The following is a 15,748-nucleotide window of genomic DNA, read 5'->3' as shown; positions in this document are numbered from 1 at the left end:
TATTAAAAAGTATATATATATATATATATATATATATATATATATATATATATATATATATATATATATATATATATATATATATATATATATATATATATATAAAAATAGAATTAGGAAGTAAATGAATTGATTTGTGTGTGTGTGTGTAGCCCATAAGCCATATTCTGTGATTTAGTCTTGCAGCAGTTTAACATAATGGTATTTTGGCTGTGATTATTTTGATATGCAGTACATAATGTCTATTATATATGGTTTTTACAAACAGAAACATCAATCTACCTGAGTAACAGAAAGTAAAAACAAATGTTTACAAAAGTCAGTTTACAAAATCAAACGTTTGGGACACTTTTTTGTCATTGAAATGACTTGGGAAAAGAGTCCCAATCAACCCAAATTCACTCTAATATATGAAATTTTAAACCCCACATATCTTACTTAACTTCATTATATTTTCTTCATTAACAATTATTGAGTGATTTGTAATGTTACATGTTAAATGTAAAACATAAAATAAAAAATAATGGTAGTGTGATGTATAAAGTCTGCATAGACATTGCAAATGACTCTGTAACAAAAGAAAATCTCAGTTGTTTAATCAAACTGAGCTCTGTTTTAATCGCTCTGAGCAAAGAAACAGATCTAACATGTCATAAAGTGTTGGAATATTGGGTCAGGACATAAGCAAATATGTAATTTTTGAAGTTTGGTACAGTTTATGTATGACTTCTCTATAATCAACTAACTCAAACTGGTTCAAACATGGTATTTTCTTAATAATGACATCAAAAATTATGATTTGAGTGATACTAGAACAGAACTTGTGTTATAACTTGATTTCTGCACTTTCTTTACTTCCCGTGCCAGCATCCTTAAAACATATCTTCAATTTTCTATAAATGTTTCATTAAAAAGTTATAAGCAAAATCATATTGTATTCTTACTTTAGCATGCCTTGTAAAATGTCTCTTCAGATTTCAATCAATTTTTAATTAAGAAATTTTAAGTGAATCATGCTGTATTCTTACTTTGTTCAGTTAATGCCAAAAGCATCTTATTTTTATTTTTGTGCTGTAAAAGTATATTGACATTTTTGCTAAACAAGTGTCTCTGGTTCTTTTTAGACTTAAAACTCAACTAGTAAATATTTAAATTTATGAACATAAGCAGCAAAAACACTTCTAGTATTTCAGTGAAAATTATTTTTCTCTGATTACAAAAAAGGACAACTGTGTACTAAAAGAGAAACATCACTGAATGCAATCACGTGATATACTAGAATATACAACTAAATTAGAAATCTATTTTTTTCTTGGTCCAAAAGAATTTGAACCAAATTTTTTACTGTAGATTAAAACGTCTGTATGACAGGTGTGAATGCAGGTGTGGTGTGTCCCAACACCTCCCCCCTTCAGCCTTTGATTTTATAATCAGCACATAAAAACAACAGGTAGCAGACTTTCTTTCACTATCTGAGCCTGATAACTCAAGTTTGAGGGGATTTGGTCTAAAGGAAGTCCAAACAAAGGTTGTAGATATTAATTAATTTATTAAATATTTCAAAAGCAGTTACAAATTAAGTCATATACACAAAATAAATGAGTACACCCCCTATTTTGTACAGGTCTACAAAATATATATTTTCTTAATGAACACTAATACGATTTATGGAAAGATTGCAAAATTGAAATTTTTTAAACATACGCTTAATAAAATAGAGAAATATGTATTTAATATCTGTAAATCAGCAAATAATTTTCACGTTAAAATATGGCCAACAATGCAGGGAAATAGGTGAGGACAGCAACTTCTGTTTCAGCACTGATAAAGCACAATTCCCTCACACCTTCAGCACACATACATCCATGAGAGCTTTACTTCCACTGAACTTCACTGTGGGCACCAGACACCATGTCTCCTTTAGCAACACCATCATTTTGGATGCTTTTAGAGCTGAAATGATTGACTTCATCTCATTGGACCAGGTTACATGAGTTTCTTGCTCTACAGTAGGTGGTTCCAGTGGACAACAATTATGTCACTTTTGCAGGCTACAATCTTACTCTTTGCAATAAACAGTCATCCACAGCTTTTGCCAGCTCTGAGACACTTGCTTGGTATCTCTCCAGGTTCTTTTCTATTAAAAATCTCTCATCACTAAATGAAAGCTTGGGATGAAGGACAGATTATTTCAAGGGTCTTGTCACAAGTCCATTGCTTTTGAATTTCTTTTACTTTCGCTACATTTTGACACTTAAAACAAACATTTGGTATTCTTCTTGTATTGTCCTGTTCAGTCAGTTCTCTTCCAAGTGGTTCCACTGTCGTCAACATTAAGTCTGACATTTATGCTGTGCACTGTATGCTATTTATCAACAACAACAACAAAAAAACACTTGTACCTCACAAGCTTGTCAGAGAGGCAGTAACCTCAAAGGGACACCTTTGTAACTTCTTTACCCCTAAAGGAATCGTAATAATATTGAATAATAATAGGTATGGTAGTAGGCTCCTCTTATAGTAGTCTATTAATGAACTCTTTAGGGGTCCCTTTGAGGCTACTGCCCCACTGACAAGCTGTGATACCCCTAAAGGTACAAAAACAACAACAACAACAACAACAACAACACGGCAGTCAATAATAGGCTAGTGTGTGTTGATCGGGATTTCACTGACTGTGCCAAATGATGCGAATGTTTAATGAATATTCCCTTCCTAAAAGTCATTGTATAATTCACATGCTGTTCTGTGCTTCACCTAAATCTATTATCGTGTACCTGTGTGTCGGGTGTTCCTCTATTCCTGTTCAATCACTTTTCCTTCCTGTGGAAAAACTGACCACTACACCGACATTTAACGCCGAGGCGCACTTCTCAAACAATACACGGTTGGCAGGTTTAAAGCAGCTTGGCAAGCCCCAAAACCTGAAATCGCGAAAACAGTAGGAAACACACCAACTGGTTAGTTAAAGGGTTAGTTCACCCAATAATCAAAATTATGTCATTAATAACTCACCCTCATGTCGTTCCAAACCTGTGAGACCTGCGTTTATCTTCAGAACACAGTTTAAGATATTTTAGATTTAATCCGAGACCTCTCAGTCCCTCCATTGAAACTGTGTGTACGGTCTACTGTCCATGTCCAGAAAGGTAAGAAAAACATCATCAAAGTAGTCCATGTGACATCAGAGGGTCAGTTAGAATTTTTGGAAGCATCGAAAATACATTTTGGTCCAAAAATAGCAAAAAACTATGACTTTATTCAGCATTGTCTTCTCTTCTGGGCTCTTGTGAGATTTCTAAACACATGCCATTCAGTGATATCCGGTTCGCGAACAAATCATTCGATGTAACCGGATCTTCTTGAACCAGTTCACCAAATCAAACTGAATCGTTTAAAACGGTTCACGTCTCCAATACGCATTAATCCACAAATGACTTAAGCTGTAAACTTTTTTAATGTGGCTGACACTCCCTCTGAGTTAAAACAAACCAATATCCCGGAGTAATTCATGTACTCAAACAGTACACTGACTGAACTGCTGTGAAGAGAGAACTGAAGATGAACACCGAGCCGAGCCAGATAAAGAAAAAAAGATTGACTCGTTCTCGAGTCGAGAACCGTTTCTGTCAGACGTGTCCGATCCGAGAACAGAGGAGCTGATGATACTGCGCATGTGTTGTGTGATTCAGCGTGAAGCAGACCGGCACACAGAGCGTCTGAACTGAACTGATTCTTTTGGTGATTGATTCTGAACTGATTCTGTGCTAGTGTTATGAGCGCGGGTAAACCGAAGGCTTGAATCAAGGGCAATAATCGCCAATGACGACATTACATCGAGCGCAAAATAACCGGTGAACCGTTTTATTCAACCGGTTTATTGAATCGAACTGTTCGAAAGAAGTACTGGTGATTTTTTCGTTGAACTGGTTCAAGAAGATCCGTAATACTGCCTTCGAAGGACGCATTCCAAGGTCGTGAGGCATCAAGGCATTTCCGAATTCAATGTTAGCTTCACTTCCTGTCTCCTGAGATGTCTTCATCTGGCCGATTTTTGAAGGCAGCATTGATGTATCCTTCACTGCCTTTAATATCCCACAATCCTGTGCGTTACATTCTGTGAGAGTTAAGCAAATTAAATAATAAAGATTTCGTTAGGTGCCTTCATGTAAAAACGCTGCCTGCAAAGTCATTGCCTGATACGACAGTGAGGCAGAATGTCACCTGCCTAAGGTTTCGGATGCAGCCGCGTTTACATCGAATGATTAGTTCGCGAACCAGATATCACTAAATGGCATTTGTTTTGAAATCTCACAACAGACCAGAAGACAAGACAACGCTGAATAAAGCAGTGGTTTTTGCAATTTCTGGACCAATGCTTCAAATTATTCTAACTTGACCCTCTGATGCCACATGGACTACTTTGATGATGTTTTTCTTACCTTTCTGGACATGGACAGTATAACGTTCACACAGCTACAATGGAAGGACTGAGAGCTCTCGGACTAAATCTAAAATATCTTAATATTCTGAAGATAGGTTTGGAACGACATGAGGGTTTTATTAATGACATAATTTTGATTATTGGGTGAACTAACCCTTTAAGAAGAAGAGCTACAGCAGACAGTTCCACTCAGCCAACCAGCTGATGATAAATGCAGATGCTCTGCATTTAACCCATCCAATATGCACACACACACACTGTGAACACACATCCGGAGCAGTGGGCAGCCATTTATGCTGCGGTGCCTGAGGAGAAGTTAGGGGTTCAGTGCCTTGCTCAAGGGCACCTAAGTCATGGCATTGCCAGCCCGAGACTCGAACCCACAACCTTAGTGTTTGGAGTCATAGTCTCTAACCAGGCCATGACTTCCCCTAAAAAAGTGATCTGTGCATATCTCTCTCCTGATTCAGACGAGACAACCTTTTTTACTGGAGAAAGCAATATTAGAGGACCTGTATTTTAGTTAGAAGCAACAGTTTAAAGTCAAAATTGTCTTGATGCACTTGTATCCTACAAACATTAAGCTTTTCCCTTTAAAATACATTGATTGATTGACAGTGGTCATGAATTACTTCTGATGGCAACTGAAGAGGATCCTTTAATGAGCAGATGTTACATTTCTACAAATCTGTTCCAATGAAGAAACAAACTCAGTTAAATTGTGGATGGTAAAAGCAAAATTTCAACTAATTAAATTTTTGGGGTGAACTATTCCAAATGTGTAATAGAATTACAGCACTACGTTTTTACAGTTACATTTTTAGGTCATTATAAATTTTAATTCCCAAGATCAAATTTTTCCTACATGTGGCTTTGACTTTCTCAGCACACTAGGTTTTGATACAGCAACTAAAATAACAGAAAGTAACCCAGGCACAAATCCTCATATTTGTAGGACTGTTTCGTAATTACTTTTCCTCAATGTTAGACTGCTTCCAGCATTTAACACAAACATTTCCGTAAAACTGATGTTGTTCAAATACGTCAGGACATACAGTAGCTATAGAGGGAGTGAGAGAGGACATTTTGTAAAAAGAGAGAGAGGGAGAGAGAGGGAGAGGGGGAGCGAGAGCGAGAGCGAGAGAGAGAGAGAAAGCCCAAAGGAGGTGGAGACACTCACATACCTATACAAGTGTTTAGTGTTGAAACGCAGGCCTTCCCGTTCATACTCAATATAACTTTCATTCTCGTCAGGATTATTATCTGTCGGACAGCTGGGACTCTGTTGGTCCATATCAACGGCTTATTTTGTTTGTTTCCTCTTCGGACTCGTCGGGTTTCTGTTGGATCTTTAGTGTCTGGCTAGCGAGCATAGCTAACCGCAGCTAGCCGGATAAATCTCTTTCCTCGGCCTCAGGAGCCCATTACACACACAAAATGGCATTAAAACGAATTCACAAGGTAAAACGTTATATTTATGTTATCTGTTTACAATTCGCTACCTAAACCCTGTGGGTTTTTGATTGATATGTAAACGATATAACGTTAGACGTTAGCAAATGCTATGAGGATAGCAAGCTTGATTATGAAGCTTGGCTGTTTTTGTTTTCATTATTACTGTTATTGTTGTTGTTCATTTTAATGTTGTTTGTTGTATTATTGTTTCCTTAAAGTTCCGATGACATTGCTATCCAATTTGTCTGTATCTATCTATCTATCTATCTATCTATGTTTGTCTATCAATCTAACGTTACCTTTTTATCAATCTTCTCTATCTAGATTTATACAACGTCATAACAGGTGCCACATTGTAATACATAGCTTTACAGCATTTCAGTCTGATATAGCTATTTACAACATTTCTCAAATCAAAAAGTAGGAAATGGAATCTGATTTTACAAGGTGGATAAGGAGGATTTTTTGTGGATGTGTTTCCTCTGTGAGTCACATCCAGTTAAACAGAACCGTATGTGATTTCACATGCTTGAACTCAGGGTGTTGATTCAGATGAATACAATTTATGAATCATCTCGGTCACAGATGTTACTAGCTGGGACAGGATTTGCCTTAATTCGTTTCGAGTAAATCTCATAGGCATTTAATACTGGCTTCTTGTCGGTTCTTATGGGTTGGCCCCTTGTATTAGTGACGTTTTTTCATTTTGGTAAACACAACAACTTTGCGTCATTGCTAGAAGTTCTTCCTGGAAAGCTACTATGAGTGCTCATTGCTCCAGTTAGAAATATCCGGCTCATACGAGTGTGAAATAGTTGCACAATAGTTGTTGAACTTGGCAACAGGATGATTTTTCCCTCTTTCGCCGACTTTGAGAGCTACTATGATTTGGACTGACACAGCAGATTGTTTGTGGGCTGATGGCCATAAACTTGTGTGGCTTGTTACTCCCATATCAAGCAGTTTTCAGGGCTTTGGCTTGTTTAATAGGGAAATGTGAAGTGTGGCAGAAACTGAAACTTGAGCTGAGAATTTATGCCAAGTGTGCACACAGACGTCTGGTTGGAAATACCAGTCGTGTATCTCTAAAGTAATGGCAGGGCTAGTTTATTCCCCACACCCTCATCTGAAGTATGCAGACGTAAAAATAGCTGCCACTAGTGCTGATGTTCACACTGTTCTATATTGGTTAGCTGAATTGGTGTCGTACATTGATTCCCAAGAAGACTCACCTTGTCATCCACACTGCTTTGATAAATGATGACAGAGAATGAACTGAACCGTACTTCTACTTCTTGAAACCGTTGTGATTTGGTTGTCTCTGTGTTATGATTTTACATTCCAACACTGTTGTACTTCTGGTGTGGACTGTGAGACTGTTTAGTTCCTAATTTGGTTAGTTCCTCATTAGTTTCAGATTCAGTTTTCTTAAAACTATAGCGAGACCAATAAACATATTTTTTTAGTTTCTTAATAACTTATGTAATTGTTATAAAGTGTTTAATGTTTTTTATTGTTGCAGTCTAATGTGACAAAAAAAAATTGGATCTTCATTTTGTTGGAGGAAAATAATCAGTATTTGTATCAGCTGAAATAATATCTGTTGTTTAATTTCTTTTTTTAAATCTCAGGTTTGAGCAACTGATGTTCTCATAATTCACCTTTATATAATGCTTTGTACAATACAGCTCGCAGATTCACATTCATAAACAGAAAATAACAGTCAATGATAAAATCAAAATATGACAAGTTCTAAAAAGCAGGTCTAGCAAGATGATAGTGTTTATTATGAAACAAAATTTAATTTGGTTATAAAGCTCTACAGAAGACAATATTGTTGATCTTCAGCTGGTCTACCTGTGTTTGTTTTGATGTTTCCACCTTAGACACCCTCTTCATCAAAGAAACCTCTGACCTCTATTTCCTGTCTGCTCACATGCTTGCATGCACAGGCAAGTGCCGCCAGAGGGTTGCCTGCACTTCACATACATGAATTCTCAGAAATGTTGCTATTTTCTCAGAAGTGGTTTGTATAGTCACTGTATTTTCTCATAAAGAGAGAGCGAAAGTTCTAGAACGGTAGTCGTTTCCTTGTTGCCTAGGTGTGGCTAGAGATCAGAGGACTGGCTTATTATGCTAGCATTTGTCAATATTACCAAAACCAGTGCTAAACCAGCACTTACTTTATTTGGAACACCCATTTGACCCATTTCACCTAGAAAAGTAGCAAAAGCACAAACATCGAAACCTGTACTGCTGCCTGAAAAAAAAAAAAAGAAATGTAAAACCATGATGTTGTGAAATCGTTCTTACAATTTAAAATAGACCTAATTCTTTTGTATTTTAATATGTTTTAAAATGGTACTTATTCCTGTGATGGCAAAGCTGAATTTGTTGCGGTCTTCAGTGTAACACGATTCTTTGGAAATCATTCTAATCTAGTGATTGCTGCTTAAGAAACATTTATAATTATTATCAGTGTTGCTGCTTAATATTTTTCTAAAAACCATATTACATTTTTCAGGATTCTTTGATGTTCGATAGAATACCATTTATTTGAAAACGAAATATTTTGGAACAAATTAAATGTTCTTACTGTCATCAATTTAATGCATAAGTGCTCAAAAAAAAAAAAAAAATTATTTCTTAAAAAAAAAAAAAAAAACTCCTAATGACCCTGAAATGTGAAACTGTACCTATAGTTTAATTTGATGTCAAATGTTAGCTACATATCATTGAATGAATGATATTGAATTACTTTGTGAATACCGTTCATTGGGTAGTAGTCTTTGGAAATCCTTCACTAATGCTATTTTTCATTTGATTTTATATTGGTGGTTGTTTGGCTGAGTTAGCACAATAACTTCAGTTGGTTTGACTTTAAATGACCTGTGGATGTCATTAAATAAAATTAATTAAAAAGGAATTATTACCAGACCATATCCTACGTAGACTAGGTGCAAATGTATTTGTCGCAACAGACTTAAAATAGTTTGCACTGATCCTTAGGGTTTTTGTGGCTTTTAGGTGACTGTGAGGAAGCTGAAAGAACATTTAGCTCAATCAGCCTCTGATGATGTGCTTCGTAAAGTTGCATTCAGAAGATGACAGTACTGTTGTTTCCTGCCTGTGGTTTTTCCAGAGAGGAGAGAGCTGTCAGTATTCAGATCAGTGAGGGAGAGAGTGAGTGAAATAATAGGATTATGTGTCTGTCCACTGAGTCTCCACTTTGATTGTTCTCCCGAATCAACAGTTTGGGCCTCTGGGACAGACGAGCCATCTTGTGACAGTTCATGAATTGCGTTATCTGTCTGGGAGATGAATGCATCAGTGTAAAATCTGGATCAAGTCTATTTCCTACCGAGACATCTTAGATTTCAGCTGCTTGCGTCTAAATGGGGATTTTAATAGAACCAGTTAAATGACACAATGAATGATAATGTACTTGAAGACAAAATCAGATTGCACATCCAGCAAATTAAAAGTCTATCTATCAGAGTATGATACAATTGAGGCATTAGAACTGGTGTCATGTCTCACTCATGCCCTGATAGTGGCATAAAAACCTACATTTTAAATTAGTCATTTTCTGCATAACATTACGAACCAGCTGTTTGATACCCACCATGATGACTGAACGTTTGTACTGAGAGTTTCTTTTATAGAATCCTGCTTAAATGTAATGTATATGTGTGTGTGTGTGTGTGTGTGTGTGTGTGTGTAGTTTACATTATGCAGTTCTGATCTTATATCTTGCAATTCTGTCCTTTCCCTGCTGACTTCTAGGTTTACATCTCACAACCTTCTTTCACAATTCTGTTTTTTATTTTCCCACCACAAAATAGCAAATGTTACTGAGTTCTAAGTTAATAATACAATTAATAATTATGTATATAATTATATAAATGCAGTTATGACTATTTATATTTCAAATCTTGAAATTCTGAAGTGTGATAAACTCGGAGTAAAAAAAAAGAAAAAGGGTTACAGTTACCTCTTCATTATTTTAAATCAAGAAACAAGCTTCCATTGTCTTGTGTATTGCTTACATAGATTGCTTAAAACCAAGCAGTTTATTAGTTATTCAAGAAAAAATGGTTATACACGGGTTTCAAATGGCCCAGTGATGTGACACAAAATGTTGTCATTTTTTGGCAAGTTCAACGCAGTCTCTCAAATAATAGAAGGTTATGAATCTGCATGTAAAAGAATTATAAAAGCACATGATGATTTTTAAAACCGAATTCCCTTAAAACTGTTTTAGTTGAGTATAGGATGTCACACAATGCAGGATGTATCAGATTCCTAAAGTAATTTCGCTCCAACTAGCTTTATATAATTCTGTCATTTTTTTTTTTTTTTTTTGTCTGTAAAGATATATAGAGAAAATATTTTAGTTTTTCATTTAGATGTTTTGTTTCAAGAATGAGATGTATAGAAGCTGTATGGATGGCTCAAAGACGACATAGTTGATTGGATGCCCACTGTTTATTTTGGAATAATACTGTGCACTACTGATGCATCCTCACTCTCTCTCTCTCTCTCTCTCTCTAGGAACTGACTGATCTGGGCCGGGACCCTCCAGCACAGTGCTCAGCAGGACCGGTTGGAGATGACTGTGAGTTATTTTGCCCTTCGTTTTCATTACCTGCCTCAGAGCATGTCACTGAACTCAATTAATGAGACGTTTCTTATTCTTTATGTGCAGTGTTTCACTGGCAAGCAACAATAATGGGACCCGTAAGTGGATATATGTTCTTATTTGCATATACATATTAATGATGAATTGTGACATTTATTTGCATGTGATATCTGCATTGTTTTACTACTGCATTGTCAAGTAATTTTGCCCTGTCGTTTCCTTACAGAATGACAGTCCATATCAAGGGGGTGTGTTTTTCTTGACCATTCATTTTCCTACAGATTACCCTTTCAAACCACCTAAGGCAAGAATAATTAACTATTTTAACAACCTACCAGTTATTTTAGCTGTAAGATTGAGATTGAGATCATATTTAGCATCCCCAGCAGTTTTTGTTGCACATACCTGCTGATATTCTGAAGATGTGCAGTGCAATATCAGTGTTAGGTTTGAAATGTACGTGGTCTGATCGTCTGTTTCACTCTCTGATTTATAGGTTGCATTCACCACAAGAATTTATCACCCAAATATTAACAGTAATGGCAGCATCTGTTTGGATATTCTAAGGTCACAGTGGTCTCCTGCGTTAACTATCTCTAAAGGTGAGCCAACAGAAAACAAGAGCATTGAATGTACCTTTCTTTTATTTATTTTTTTAAAGTCTTTTAATGGGATCGCCAAGATGTGCACTGATAATGTTTATGCCATGTGCCAATCTCTCCTCTTCTTTCTGTTGCAGTTCTATTGTCCATCTGCTCACTGTTATGTGATCCAAACCCAGATGATCCATTAGTGCCAGAGATAGCACGTATCTATAAAACAGACAATGAAAAGTAAGTATATCTGTGTCTTAATCCTCAAAAATAAAATGTTAAAAATTCTATATTAAAAAAACAACAGTTTTAATCTAGGCTGATTATTCTTTAGCTGGTGTGAATAATAGGGATACCTTTTAAGTAGTGTGAATTGCTAGTTTGATGTCTCCTCTTAGGTATAATAAACTAGCCAGGGAATGGACAGAGAAATATGCCACGTTATAGGGGTTAAGGTGAGCAAGGCATCATGGGAGAGTGTCTTTGTGTGAGCATGAAAGGCCTACTAATCTCTAGACATCACCAGGTTGCAGTACCATTGGTCACTGGTTGGCATTCCTACTACTGGATGCACTTATGTTATTGATGGTCTTCATAACTGGATGCAGCTTTTTAAAATGGGATAATAACATGAAAAAAACACTATCATTCAGAAAGAAAAAGTCTAACCAAGAATAATAGATTTCTCTCAAAACATAAAATCTCAATGACCCCAAATCTTCTGAATGGTAGTGTATAACTGGTAAAAGATTTTAGGGAAGCATGGTAAATATCACACGATATTTAATCTGCATCTTGTCAGTAACGCCAGTTCTGTAATCAGTGGTAAATCACACGCGTGTAGAGATTTACAACTGATTACAGAACCGCAGTTCTGTCGATTTGTCTTACCCTGTCAGATTTTGCTACCTCCCATTAAAACAGTGGGTTGGACAATTCGACAATGAAAAATGCTACCTGTAAATGTATGGGTTATTAACATCTACACCTACCCTTACAGAAATGCAAATACAGTTATTATGTGTTATATTCACGGTTGTAGCTAGAAGGGATACGGCTACAGGAAACCAACAATACATTTTTTTTTCTACCTGTTAGATTGTATTTTATTCAAATCTACACCTACCCCAACCCTAAACCTACCCTTGCAGTAATGCAGATATGTTAAATATCATGGTTCAGTATGAGAAAAAGAATGCAAGCACTGGCATTACTGACAAGATATGCATTAAATATCGGGCGATATTTATCGTACATCCCTAAAAAAAATTTCATTCATTTTATTTTGACTATTTTTTCTTTTGTTTACTAAAATTTATATTGTGCATGGGACATGTTTGCAACTTCATAACTCAAAAAAAAATCCAGCAAAATCTTTATTTTTGCATTATTAATTTGCTTGTGAATTAATTCATTTCCATGAATTTGTTTCTATGAAAAGTCCACTGGAAAAAGTGTATAGAAATTTTGTGGCTCTCAGACATACAAGCCAGTTTTTTATTTGAATGGTTTTATCACATGTTTAGTTGAAGTAAACCGTTCAGGCTTTTATTATCACCAAAGCAAATAAGAGAAGTAATGTTTTGAGTTGCAGTGTAGATGTGAAGAGGATGCCACTGTGTTTGACCTTGAGCCGTTTCTGCAGTTTATTTTGGTGTGAGCCAAGTTGGCAGACTGTCCACTTACCCAGCATGTGTGACACTGCCTCTGCAACAGCGTTTGCACCAATGCCACACTTCATTTCTCTTTCTTTCTCTTTCTCTCACACAGGTACAACAGAATAGCTCGGGAATGGACTCAAAAGTATGCCATGTGATACCTGAAGAACATCAAACAAATCTGCAGTATAGCTGGAAAAAAGCTATACTTTTTTTTTTTTTTTCTTCCCCTCAATGAATTGACAGTTCCCCGTGTATTCAGACCATATCAGTTCTGCTCGGTTATTTTGACCCCTCTTCAACCTTCATTCACATGCTGTAAAAAGAACACGACATTTCAAAGATCACCAACTTTTATGTTCAGAAAAATGCTCGTGTCGAAGAAGCATGTTTAACTACGAGCTCAGCCATTTTTTATTGAGATAAGAAAAAGAAAAAAAAACATAACTAAGGTGAAACCATCCAACGCTTCTGACTCACGCCACTGGCTAGAGGTGCTACTTTAGAAAAAAGAAACAACGATTCTGCAGGTGCCAGCGTACCTCAAAGTCAATCTGTTGCTCGGTTGGCCTTCATGTTTTTATATGCTTTTACAATAGCAATGAGAACTATGGTCTGTGAAATATATCCTTGCTTCTAACTGACTGTTTCTTACCAAATCAGTCATGTCATTGTATCAGCAGTTACAGAAAAACATATATTTTGCATGTTAATGGAACAAGTAACTGGTCTGTGGTCTGCCAAAATGAATATCTGCAGACAATGTTAAGCGAATACATGTTCACTTTTAGAGTCTGAGAACTTATTTTGTTACTCCTTTTCTCTCCTCTTTTTGATGTTTTTCGAATGGGGAGCTATTAGTTTGTCTATCCTCCTAAACACTGTTCTCTCACTGCACTGAATATATGTGATTGGAAGCTCTCAATGGATGACCGATCAACTAATAGCTCTACTGGCTGTTCATTTTGTTTGCTTAATAAAGTTGCTAAACTATCATTTGGTGTTTCCCTCTGCAGTGCCACTGAGTGAAGTTCTTGCTTATTATCACAAGTGTACTTGATTCAGTTCACTGTATTCAGTGTCTTATGGCAAGCTATTTTAGCTTAAGATGTATTGTGTGTCATGATGTCTGGGATATTAATCTGGTGCTTTAAGGTACATTAAGTGAATGAACTGAATTTGACACTGTAGTTGTTCGACAGGTTTCTAGATCTCTCTGAGATCTCTCAACCATTTCTGGACTATTATTAGTTATCTGAAGGAGGAACCCCCATTGGTGAGGTGAATAGCAGCTTGAACCCTCCACTACCAATGATGCTGTCATTGATGTACTGTATATGTGGACAAATGTAGAGAGGAGTGTCCATGTTCAGTAAGCACAATTTATTGAGCTTTTTAATCCCTTAACATTAAAAAAGGGTTAATTTGAAGCATTAATTCTTATAAGTTATTTTAAAGTGCCGCTATTATGCCCTTTCAACTATTAACTTTCATGTACTGTTATGTAGCTGTATGTGAACATAAACTATCTGCAAAGTTGTGAAGCCGACAGTGCATGATAGATAAAGTCTTAATAAAATATTAAGATAAAAGATAAATAAAGATAATATCTTGAAAATTATTCTGTTCCTGCCCTATGTCAGGAAGTAATGCATTTGCATAATGTCTGCCAATGGTTTAGGTCAATAACTTGCCTGCCCACAAACACAATACAATTTTTATGTGGTTAGCATCATTTCGAGAAGACCGGGTATCCAAACTGTATATAAAAATGGTTCAGAATTAGTGCACCTCTGCCGTGCTTTAGGCATGTGCTTCCTTAATGGCAGGATCATAGGACACTCCTGCTAAATGTATCAGGCCCGGCAGAGATACAAATGGACTCCAGATAGTGCACTTACATCCAAAAAAATCATCCAAGCCCTGAATTCTAATGAACTTAAGAATCTACTGTATTCACTATATTTATGAATAAAAACGTGAAACAACTAAAGATGGTGTTAATTTGGCTACAAATTAAATCAATAAAATATTTTGAAAAAGCAGCATATATAGGTGACTTGAAAAGGAAAGGCAAAAAAAAAAAACATTAAAAAACAACAAAAGCTGAAAAATGGTTTGCAAAACATTAAGAAAACAACTTAGAAAATCATCAGATCTGAAACATAAAGAACCATACAACACCGACGTAAGAGATGAATGCTGTTCAAAACTAAACCAATACAAAGACACAATTATAGCAAAAAAAGCAACACCATCTGACCAAAAGATAACCAGAAATAGAACATTCAATAAATCAAAATCAGTTCTGCGATATGTGGAATAATCTGAGCACAACTAAACCGTAAGACCTACAAACAAGATGGAAACATTTTAAAGGAATCCCACCAAAACAACCCAATGGCCAAACAAAATCTACAAATGTATTTAAAATAATCTAAATCCACTTGACTTCCCAATCACATATAAAGAAATTACAAACTAACTAGAAAGCCAAAAATGTAAGAAATCTTGTGATTCTGACAGCATTCTAGGTGAAATGTTGAAACACAGAACACCTGAGCTTCAGACAGCTGTGCTCAGATTATTCAACCATGTACAGGCTGCTTTTCTGACATCTGGAGCCAATGGATCATTACCCCATTCATAAGAGACATTAGAATAAGAATTTAGAAGAATTAAAATTATATAATTACAAATAGCCTACTTTGTAGAATCTGATTACACAATCCAATTACAAGAGCTAGTTTTACAGTATATTTACTAGTCAATAGTAATTGCTGCTTAATTCACACTTTTATTTATTAGTTTTTTTGTTCGCTGATCTAAAATGGTCTTGATCTTAATGTGCTCGCAAACTCTTCAGAATCAGCTGGCCAGAACTGTAAAACAATTTTAGCCTCTTTTTGTTTTGGTGTTCAAGTACTGGTACTAGCCTATAGTGGGCGCAAGAGGA

General features: G+C 35.9%; 2 protein-coding genes across 3 annotated transcripts in view; both read left to right on the top strand.

Moving 5' to 3' along the window:
• Positions 1-15,748, top strand: part of LOC113113858 (RING finger protein 44) — a 1,123,463-nt gene that overhangs the window by 473,353 nt on the left and 634,362 nt on the right. The window lies entirely within an intron of this gene.
• On the top strand, positions 5,579-13,788 carry LOC113113868 (ubiquitin-conjugating enzyme E2 D2-like). Of its 2 annotated transcripts, XM_026280390.1 has the most exons (8): positions 5,579-5,905; positions 10,454-10,517; positions 10,608-10,639; positions 10,768-10,845; positions 11,038-11,143; positions 11,281-11,374; positions 11,533-11,589; positions 12,905-13,788. In XM_026280390.1, the coding sequence occupies exons 1-7, from the start codon at positions 5,882-5,884 to the stop codon at positions 11,579-11,581; spliced, it is 447 nt and encodes a 148-aa protein (XP_026136175.1). In that variant the 5' UTR covers positions 5,579-5,881; the 3' UTR covers positions 11,582-11,589; positions 12,905-13,788. The 2 variants fall into 2 exon arrangements, with proteins under 2 accessions (XP_026136175.1, XP_026136177.1); XM_026280392.1 differs by lacking the exon at positions 11,533-11,589 and having other exon boundaries at positions 5,580-5,905.

This window comes from Carassius auratus, chromosome 14 (assembly GCF_003368295.1).
Source record: "Carassius auratus strain Wakin chromosome 14, ASM336829v1, whole genome shotgun sequence".
Taxonomy (NCBI): domain Eukaryota; kingdom Metazoa; phylum Chordata; class Actinopteri; order Cypriniformes; family Cyprinidae; genus Carassius; species Carassius auratus.
The sequence above is the reverse complement of the archived record's forward strand: the minus strand, read 5'-3'. Positions and strand labels throughout refer to the sequence as shown.

Excerpts from the sequence above, each read along its gene's own strand:
- LOC113113868 (XM_026280390.1), top strand. The coding sequence starts at position 5,882 with ATGGCATTAAAACGAATTCACAAG. Across the intron at positions 5,906-10,453 it reads CATTAAAACGAATTCACAAG|GAACTGACTGATCTGGGCCG; the intron begins GTAAAACGTTAT and ends CTCTCTCTCTAG. Across the intron at positions 10,518-10,607 it reads AGGACCGGTTGGAGATGACT|TGTTTCACTGGCAAGCAACA; the intron begins GTGAGTTATTTT and ends CTTTATGTGCAG.